The 9,757-nt window shown below is 46.8% G+C and overlaps 1 protein-coding gene across 1 annotated transcript; it reads left to right on the top strand.

Moving 5' to 3' along the window:
- Positions 1 to 513: 513 nt before the first annotated feature.
- Shisa2 (shisa family member 2) lies at positions 514 to 5,329 on the top strand. The gene is made up of 2 exons (XM_051195586.1): positions 514 to 856; positions 4,354 to 5,329. The coding sequence occupies exons 1-2, from the start codon at positions 523 to 525 to the stop codon at positions 4,905 to 4,907; spliced, it is 888 nt and encodes a 295-aa protein (XP_051051543.1). The 5' UTR covers positions 514 to 522; the 3' UTR covers positions 4,908 to 5,329.
- Positions 5,330 to 9,757: the final 4,428 nt, after the last annotated feature.

Genomic DNA, 9,757 nt, shown 5'->3' with positions numbered 1-9,757 from the left:
CCAGCCGGGCGGGCTCCGGGACTGCAGGGGAGGTGTGGACACTCGAAGCGTCCAGAGCGGTGGCCGGAGCCATGAGGAGGCTCGAGCCCGGCGCCGCAGAGCCAGAGCTCGACTGGCCGCTGCACTTGCCGCCGGGAGCTCTGCTCACACTGCCCGCTTCTTTGGCTGCTTCTTGCTCCGGAGGTGAATAGAGGGGAGACGCACACGACCCGCGCGGGACCCCGCCGCTGATTCTCTCCAGCAGCGGCCTGGCTCCCGGTTGGCAGCGGGTGTCCCCTCGGGGATGCACAGGGAAGGTCGGATCGCACGCCAAACCTCCAGGAACATCCCTTCCGTGATGCGGCTGTGAAGGCCGAGTCTAGCTGGGACGGCTCACTAGCAAGGAGGGATGACCTAGACCCTGGCGCTGCAGCCTGGGTGTCGCGGCAGAGGGGAGTGGCCCTCACGGAAGGTCCCTGGCGTCGCCGAGCCATAACTTCTTGAGGAGATCTACGTCCTCCAGAGACATCACAGGACAGTGCCATGTGGGGCAGACGAGGCTCACCCGCCACCTCTTCTGGGCACCGCGCGTCGCTGTTGCAGCTGCTGTTGGCGGCGCTGCTAGCGGCGGGGGCGCGGGCCAGCGGCGAGTACTGCCATGGCTGGTTGGACGCTCAGGGCGTCTGGCGCATAGGCTTCCAGTGCCCCGAGCGCTTCGACGGTGGCGATGCCACCATCTGCTGCGGCAGCTGTGCGCTGCGCTACTGCTGCTCCAGCGCCGAGGCGCGCCTGGACCAAGGAGGCTGCGACAACGACCGTCAGCAGGGTGTGGGGGAGCCAGGCCGGACAGACAGAGAAGGCCCAGACAGCTCAGCAGGTAGGGCATGAACCACCAGGTGCAAAAAGGGAGGGCAGTTGCTTTTCCTGGGCAACAGAGACCTGGATGCTTGGAGAGTTTAGGAAAGGACCTGGGGACAGGAGAAGTCCGAGGTTTGTTTTGTTTTATTTTTTTTTTTTCCTACTCAATAACTTTGGGTGAAGTGGGGCAAAAAACTCAAGACAAAACTTGTTGCTTCTGTTCAGGGTCCTTCCCCTCTCTGTGTCACCAGTTTCCATGAGGCATGGTTTCTTGGGAATACCCAAGGAAATGGCAAGGGTGTACCCCCTCTGGAGAAGGCTTGTCCGGGGTTCTCCTCCAAGGGTCCTCAGAGGGAAGGCAGCTCTCGGAAGTTGGGGGGTGAGGGGAACGAGGTGGGGGACAGCTTTCCATGGGCGATACAGCTTTTCACGTCCTAGGGATCTAGTATCTTCTGGATGAGCCAGTGCACAGTCCCCGGTGACTCCCTAGGTCTCTAGGAATCTGGCTTGGTGTCCTTAGGCAGACTTGATAGATGTGACATTGGAGCAGTGCCCAACTTTGCTAACTGAGGCTTTGATTATTTAATGGTCAAAGCCAGATTTTGAAAATGAGCCTGTCAAAAAATCTAGTAGATTGCATTTCCTTGTGAGACATGTTCCCTTCGGTGGAGAGGCTGCGAGAGAGAGAGAGAGAGAGAGAGAGAGAGAGAGAGAGAGAGAGAGAGAGAGAGAGAGAGACAGAGAGAGAGAGAGACAGAGAGAGAGAGAGACAGAGAGAGAGACAGAGAGAGAGAGACAGACAGAGAGAGAGAGAGAGAGAGACAGACAGAGAGAGAGACAGAGAGAGAGAGAGAGAGAGAGAGAGAGAGCTACCAGCATGTAGGAATGGCATTGCCTGAACCTTGGCATAGGTGGTTTCTGGTTGACAGTGCGGTCTCCCCTGGCATCAGCACTTTTCAGGAGTATCTTCTTTGCAGTCAAGCATTTTGTGAGTTGATTGCTCTGACTGTTGTACTGACTTGAGTCTGGAGAGGAGAACTGAGGGTAATTCCAAGAGAAGGTGTCATCCAAACCCCAGCTCAGCTTTGCAGAGTGTGTGGTCTGGGAATAAAGCCTGGAGAAATGAGCCGAATGGCTACAATAATGTGTCTGTTAAGTTGGGCTTGTTAATATTTTCTAAAAAGTCGAGATGGCATTGACCAAAGCTGGAGGCAGCAGCCTGCTCATACTGCCTATGTTGGGCATGGGTACCCTCACTCTACTCCTAAACCACCCCCTTTAAATCTCCTGCTCCTTTCACAGCCCTTCTGAACCGAAGGACAACATGCCCAATTAAGCCTCTGGGGCTCCTGGTAGCTCTACATTGTTTATCCCTGTATAGTTATTTACACTTCCAATTAAAAATCCTGGAAAGAGAACAGTTATTTTCCCCCAAAACTCATTATGTGGGTTGAGACTGGTTTCAGCTAGTTTTTGCTATCTCATTGGAGGTGAAAATTATCTGTGTGTGTGTGTCTTGTTTTGTTTTTGTTTGTTTATTTCTTATAACATGCGTGGGCTGGTATCTTAATTTAGGGAATGGAATATTTATAGTGTGTGTAGGAAAAAGTTTGCCTTTCACCGTTCCCGTCTTTGACTTGGCCTCTAGTGCTGGTGTAATGAGAGCGGTACAGCTGTGGGAGCCAGCTGGGCTGCAGATGGCAGCAAGCCTTCCAGTTGCCCAAGGGACCCAAGTGTAGCAGTGGCTCTCTGCTCAGCAGTGTCCACTGCCCACTTGTTCCGAACCTGTGGAATATGTTCAGTTGTAAGTCAGTATGTCTCCATGATTCGGTGTAGTATGTGAAAAGCATGACTCCCAGAATGTGTGGGGTGTGGGCTCCATACTGCCCCATCGGGTACTGGCATCTGTGTGTCTTCGCCAATGTGGGCAGAACCCATGAAGTCCCTGTTGGAATGGAGTAGTGAGGGAGGGCTGGCCTTGGCTCAATGATGGACCGCTTCCTAGTGTGCATGAGGCCCCAAGTTCAATTCCCAACACCTCCCACCCACTCTCATCCCTGCCGACAAAGGGAACAGAGTCAGGGACACACCAGAAAATACAAATTCCTTGGATGTAGGTAAAATAGCTCGGAAATGGCTCAGAGGTGTTTTACCACTCACTCTGCCTACTTGTGTCCTGAACAGGCTGTGGGACCACTTGCTAGCATAACTTGCTAGCCCTGTGTGGTTGCTATTCCTACAGCTCCCACAAACATTTTTTACAATTTTATTTATTGTACAATATAATGTGCAATTAAAAATATACATGAAGACAAAGTCTCACTTTACAGCCCACTTTATAGCCCAGGCTGGCCTGACTCACTTCTCACTGTGTAGCCTAGGGTGGCCTTGAACCCAAAATGGTTTTCTTGTTTCTGCAGTGCTGAGGTTACAGCCATGAGCCACCATGTCAGGTTCCCGAAACGTTTTTTTTATCTGTTTGGTTTTTTGTTTTTTGTTTGTTTGTTTAAATAATTTTACTGGCTTTACTAACATGCTTTCATTATCATTTTATGGTTTTATTTTTCAGAATAACTCAATACCCACTGGCTCTTCCCATCCCTCCCTTTCCCCTGCTCTTCCTTAGCCTCTGGTAACTATTTTTCTATTCTCCCCTCTTAGTAAGTGGCGTTTTTAAGATTTGTGCACTTTTTAAATATTACATTGTTTTTTTTTTTTTTACTTTTATCCTGTGTGTGTGTGAGAGTGTGTGTGTGTGTGTGTGTGTGTGTGTGTGCGCGCGCGTGCGCACGCTGTGGCATACATTTGGAGACAGAAGGCAGGCTCTCAGAAGTAGGCTCTCTCCTTCAACTATATGGGTTCTGGGGGTTGGACTCAGGACATTAGATTCAGTGGCACGAGTTTTTATCTGCTGAGACATCTAACTGCCCCAGAGTTAGGTTTTTTTTTTTTTTTTCCTTTTGTGACCACCTATGTCTTATCTCCTATTTGGAAATGATAGTGGTTCATAATCTGACCTAACTTACTTACTTTTTATTGTTCTACCTATAAGAAAATAAACTTGTTGAAAATAATGGCAAAAAGAAGTCAAGGACTGTGCAAAATTTCCTAGAAGAAAAAAAGCTTTAGAGAAGTATAAATTCATTTCCATTTAGGTCCTGTGGCTTTCTGCTAGGGAAGACTTATATTCAGGCTTCTTGGCTATTGTAGGATCATCTAGACCAAGCCTGTACTTTGCCAACTTGGATAGGGCGTCTGGTGTTGTATCAGGGGATTTTAGATGGGATTATGTAGTTTAACTTCCAGGGGTCTTGCCATGACTTGGCCGCTTTCCAAAGCAGCTGGCCATGGAAGTCGCATCCTGTGCACTGGTGACCTGTGACCAAGCTGACTATACTTTTGTCCCTCGCTTCTGAGTGCACTGTTAGTGCATATCTGTCCCTGGCCTTTGCTGCTCACCCGGTTTTATGGTATTCTTATGTGAACCATGATGCTATGTTTCTGTTCTTTCTCCAGTCCCCATCTATGTGCCATTTCTCATCGTTGGCTCCGTGTTTGTTGCCTTCATCATCCTCGGGTCCCTCGTAGCAGCCTGCTGTTGCAGATGTCTAAGGCCAAAGCAGGATCCCCAGCAGAGCAGAGCCCCGGGGGGCAGCCGCCTGATGGAGACTATCCCCATGATCCCCAGTGCCAGTACTTCCAGGGGGTCATCGTCTCGGCAGCCCAGCACTGCTGCGAGTTCCAGCTCCAGTGCGAACTCGGGGGCCCGGGCTCCCCCAACAAGGTCGCAGACCAACTGCTGCCTGCCTGAGGGAACCATGAACAATGTGTACGTCAACATGCCCACAAATTTCTCTGTACTTAACTGTCAGCAGGCCACCCAGATCGTACCCCATCAAGGGCAGTACCTACACACCCCATATGTGGGGTATGCGGTACAACATGACTCTGTGCCCATGACGCCAGTGCCCCAATTCATGGATGGCCTGCAGCCTGGCTACAGACAAGTACAGCCCACCTTTGCCCACACTAACAGTGAACAGAAGATGTACCCTGCAGTGACTGTATAGCTTGAAGTCACCAATTAGACTTTTACCAGACTGAGGCAGAAACGGCCAGATTCTTGTGCCAGAAGTCTGTTCAAGTTGGTGGTATTTTCATCAAGGTTAGGGTTCTCCTGGATGACTCCATTGCCTGAGAGCATCTCCAGAGCAGTGTCTCTGTGCATGTTTCCTGATTCAGAGTGGAAAGACACAGCCCCTGGAGTCGCCACCTGTGTCCTCAATTTTGTGACAAATGCTTGAGCCCCTAAGTGCCCTTGAGGTGTGGCTGCCAGAGCCCGAGATTGTATGGTGTCATTATTTCTTTTTGTTTCAGCAGCACAAGAGAACACCTGTGACCTCTCTTTTACCTGGGCTGGGTTTTTAAAGCAGTGTTCAAGGCTGAAAGAAGATGTAAATAATATAATTATTATGAAAAGAAGCCGGTTTGAGCTTGGAACTAGTCAACAGACAAGCCTCCAGAGGCGTGTTTTAATTTCTTTGTAAAAGATATACTTTGTCTATTTTTATGCATTTTGAGGGAGGCTATTTTGTGTGTGTGTGTGTGTGTGTGTGTGTGTTTAATAACCATGTGTTGATATCTTATTATGAAGTGATTTTCTACCTTAAAGAGAAGAAAAGGAAATGTACCCATCTAAAGAAGACATTAAGAATTCTAGTAGATTGTCACTGAAGCCATTCACTCCTTTTTGATGGAGCCTTTTTACTTCCTGGCTCTACTGTGGCACCTGAGAAGTAATTCAATGCTTTTTTATTGAAATCGTGAACTATCTGTCACCTGCTGCCCTCCAAGTTACTTCTATCCTTGCCATGTGATATGGTTTGGGGCTTCATTTTGTTCTGCCTGGTTTCAGGATCCCCTTGTCCAAATAGTACCAAGGGCAAGGAATTAGCAATGTGTGGATTAGTGATGCACAGATGCTCAGTGTGGGTTGCAGAGATGCTCAGTGTGGGCCACAGAGATGCTCAGTGTGGGCCACAGAGATGATCAGTGTGGGCCACAGAGATGCTCTCAGTGTGGGTTGTCAGCCAAGGACCACTTTGCAAATCAGAAGGCTTTTTAAAAATATTCTTGTTATCGGAATGGCCTGCTTTTCCTGCAGCAGGAACTATAGCATCCAGAGAAAAGCTCTCCAAGGAGACATGACTCCTGGATCTCTTTCTCAGTCTTCAGCAAACTCTCCAATCATTGCCAATGTTATCAAATTCAAGTGAATTTGTATGTTGATTACTTATGAAAAAGTTTAAACATGTGTAAGTAAATTTTCAACTGCTAGCAAAGCCAAAATTTGTTAAATAACTCTGAAGTTTGGTTTTCTACACATCCTACCCACAGCATCTTTCATCTAGTCTTCTGTCATATGCCCATTGTCTCATGATGTGAATAGTAAAGTCACATTATTATTGGCAATTGGTGTCGACAGAGATAGGAATCAAAGATTTTTAATAACCAAAGCAGGAGAAAATCATTTTAAATTTTTAATAAATATTTTATGGTGTGAATTCCTTGGGGAGTGTTTTCTTTATAATTGGTCCTCGTTAATAGAACTCAGAATCATAAGTATGCTTCTGGAACCATGAGTTTCACTTAGGTGGTAGCTGGTACCTAGGAAGGTTAGATGTATTTGTGGCAAACTTTGACACACAAAAGACAGTTTTTTTCTTGGTGATCTCCTATCATCATGCTAACAAAAAGTTTAGGAACTAGTTGACTGAAACAACATCTCAAATACAGCCAAGGATGCTGCTTCACCATACCTTGAGCAAAGCCAAGCTCTCACAAGGCCTTATTTAACCACTTATTTAGTATTACATCTATTTACTGTGTATGTGTGGGTGGGTGGGGGTGAGCGCATGTGTACAATGGCATACCTGTGGAAGCCAGAAGACAATTTACAGAAGTTGGTTCTCTCCTTTCATCATGTGAATCCCAAGGGTCAAACTCAGGTCATCGTGAGGCATGACAGCAAGCACCTTTACCCACTGAGCCATCCTGCCAGCCCAAAACCTGGTTTATAAACTCTGAGATTTGAGTTCCAGGGAATTTCAATGTCACAAAAATGGTTTTCAACCCATCCCCTTCACCCCAGCCATCTCAAAGGGTAAAACCCAGTCTAAACATTATTTCTACAAAGCCAGGCAAAGCTGGTTTTGCCCAGTGAGCTGTAGGTGGCCAATTTTTAATCTGACACCAGGACTTTGCTTGATGCAGGGTAACCCCTGCATTTCTGAAACAAAGGATGGTGGGTGTGTGCTAATATGAGATTGTCTGAGTTACTCCCCTTTTCTGGATGGAGAAAAGGTAACTTTTATTAAATGAAATGAGAGTTTTTGCCCAGTGAAGCTACCTAGTCTTTCCAAGGGTGATGTCACCATAAGCAATTGCTGAGCTTTGGGACTTTGAGGGGGGCTAGAGAGAGTTAGCTAGCAGAGTGGAAGGACAAATGCCTAGTTCCACTATGCCTTTCTTACTCCCTTGGGAGTATAAAAATTCTGAACTTCTATGATGTAATTTATAGTCTGTCTAAAAGGGAGATCATTTGCTGATGGGAAAATAGTCAACACATTTTCTACTGTGTATAAGCTAGCAGCTTTTCTCTAGGTTTTAGGAGAGAAAAGTCAGATCTCTGCAAGGAAGAATAAACTAAGCAGCTCAGCTATTGAAAATATGGGCCTAACATAGTTCAGGCTTGTGATCTCAGCACTTGGAAGGCAGGGGCAGGAGGACAGGCCAGGGTTCAAGGTCAACCTGGTTCGGAAGGAGACAGCTACAAACCAGTGTGAGCTGGTCATGGTACCTTATCGCTGTAACTCCAGCATGTAGGTTCTAAGGCCTGAAGGTAGAGGCTGGCACAGGCTCAACAGTGAAATGTGTCAAAGAAGAACAAAACAAAAATGGGAACTCTACTTCTACTGTTTCTATGGCAGGGAACAGTTAAAATGTGCCAATATCAGGCTGGGATGTAGCTTAATACTTCACTTGATTATGTGTGGGAGGCCCTTTGAGCTTCATCCCCAGCACCAAAAATTAATGACATCAGCATCCAGGGTGGCCAGGTTTATTCTGCTGCATGCGCCTTCTTTACCCTCTAGTTGCTGAACAAGTTCCCACAGGTGCCTGGTTGTCATGTTTTTAAGATTGTAGAATTTTATTTCCCAAGTTCAGTGACCCATATGTTCCCTGTTTTGTTATAAACTAAGATCTATGATTCTCTCGGAACTAACCGGATGTCCATGATTGCCCTTGACTGTGGGAGAGAGACTGAATGGTGCTCAAAGCTGTGGAGGGGAGGGAGGGCTTTGGAGCTTGATGCTTTCCTCAGGCAACCCCACCTTGAACCAGCATGGTGACCTTTCTTACGGTGCCAAGCCCCCAGCACACGAATGCACATTGATTCCTTGAAGTGGCTCAGCCAACTGATAAATGGCACACACACTTGTTTTCGTTGCTCAAGCCTCTCAGATGCCAAAGAATAAAGTTAATGGACTTCGGAATTGTGACTCCTGTTAACTCAGCCTGGTTAGTCAGAATGGTGTCCCTGAAGTGTGTGTGTTTTAGTACAATACCCAAGACAGGCATTGTGTCACATTAGGATCTGATCCTTCTGGAATCTGGAAGGAGGGTGACCACAGGCAGAGAAATCAGACTGTCCTGTTGGTCATCTGGGCAAAAAAAGCAAGTCTCTAAGCACATGCTACCTTATAGGACTTCACTAAACTAATGATGTGTCTGTATTAATGGCTCACTGAAATTTTTGGGAAAAAAAAATCTTGTCAATTCCTGTTTAGGCTTATTCCTCTTGCTTTTTATGAATAGAACAAAGCTGACCAGTTGGCCAGGGAAAGGACTTGAGCCAAAGACTCAATGCATGGAGTGGGCTCAGGCAGCCTTAATCCCTAAACACATTAGGCACCTACAAGGTCTCTAAGAGGATGGAACAAGGCCACCTGGGGCTAGGGAGCTCTGTACTGGGCTCTCTCAGAGCCATACTTTGATGACATGGTTTTGGTTCAAGAGGCTGAACAACCATAAGCCACTGTGTCATCTGTAACTATAATATAAAATTGCTGTGTGTGTGTGTGTGTGTGTGTGTGTGTGTGTGTGTGTGTGTGTGTGTGTGGTGGGGGTGTATGCCGACTCAATCCTAGACACTTTGAGCACAATGGACTATGTATATTTGGTGACTCACACAGGACTCTGCAATGCTTAGCTTGCTTGGACTCACTCAAGATCAGGCAAAACTAATTTAGAATAATTTCTACTGCATCCCCAGTGGCCTCTGGTGAGAGGCTGGTCTTCTCACTTCACCTCTGGGGGACAAAGGGACATCACCTAGCATGTACCAGCTCCTATTTAGATATTTTAAAATCTGTTCAATATAGAGAAATACATATATTAATGTAAACAAATACACCAAACAGAGAAAGAACCTTAGAAATAATTTAGGGCAGGCCTCTTATTTTCCTTCTACCAGTCACTCAATCTGTTACACTGGGTTCACCTAAACATCCTGTTTTTCAGCTCTCTGTCCCTCAATCAGTACTTTCTCTGTGATATGCCTGGTGGGCCGGTCTTGTTCCTTTACACTATGGTTTTATAACCCACAGGGGTTCTCTCATCCCTGGATCTCTCTCTAGCATGGCTGGTCATCTGAAACCTTCTCTTAGATAGAACCAGATTCAGAGAATCATAGAGTAAGAGCTGGACTGGGGATGAATGCTAGAACGTTTGACTGGCATGCAGTTATGTTCCAGCAAACACACACACACACACACACACACACACACACACACACACACACACACCATACCACATGTCCTTCCCAATTACTTCACATTCTGAAACATTTAATTTTATC

This window comes from Phodopus roborovskii, unplaced genomic scaffold, assembly GCF_943737965.1.
Source record: "Phodopus roborovskii unplaced genomic scaffold, PHOROB, whole genome shotgun sequence".
Classification (NCBI taxonomy): Eukaryota; Metazoa; Chordata; class Mammalia; order Rodentia; family Cricetidae; genus Phodopus; species Phodopus roborovskii.
Note: the sequence above shows the minus strand (reverse complement) of the source record. Positions and strands in the feature narration are given on the sequence as shown.

Bases quoted from the DNA above. Each gene is read 5' to 3' on its own strand.
- Shisa2 (XM_051195586.1), top strand. From the start codon at position 523: ATGTGGGGCAGACGAGGCTCACCCGCCACCTCTTCTGGGCACCGCGCG. The intron at 857-4,353 runs GTAGGGCATGAA...TTCTTTCTCCAG, and splicing joins AGGCCCAGACAGCTCAGCAG to TCCCCATCTATGTGCCATTT.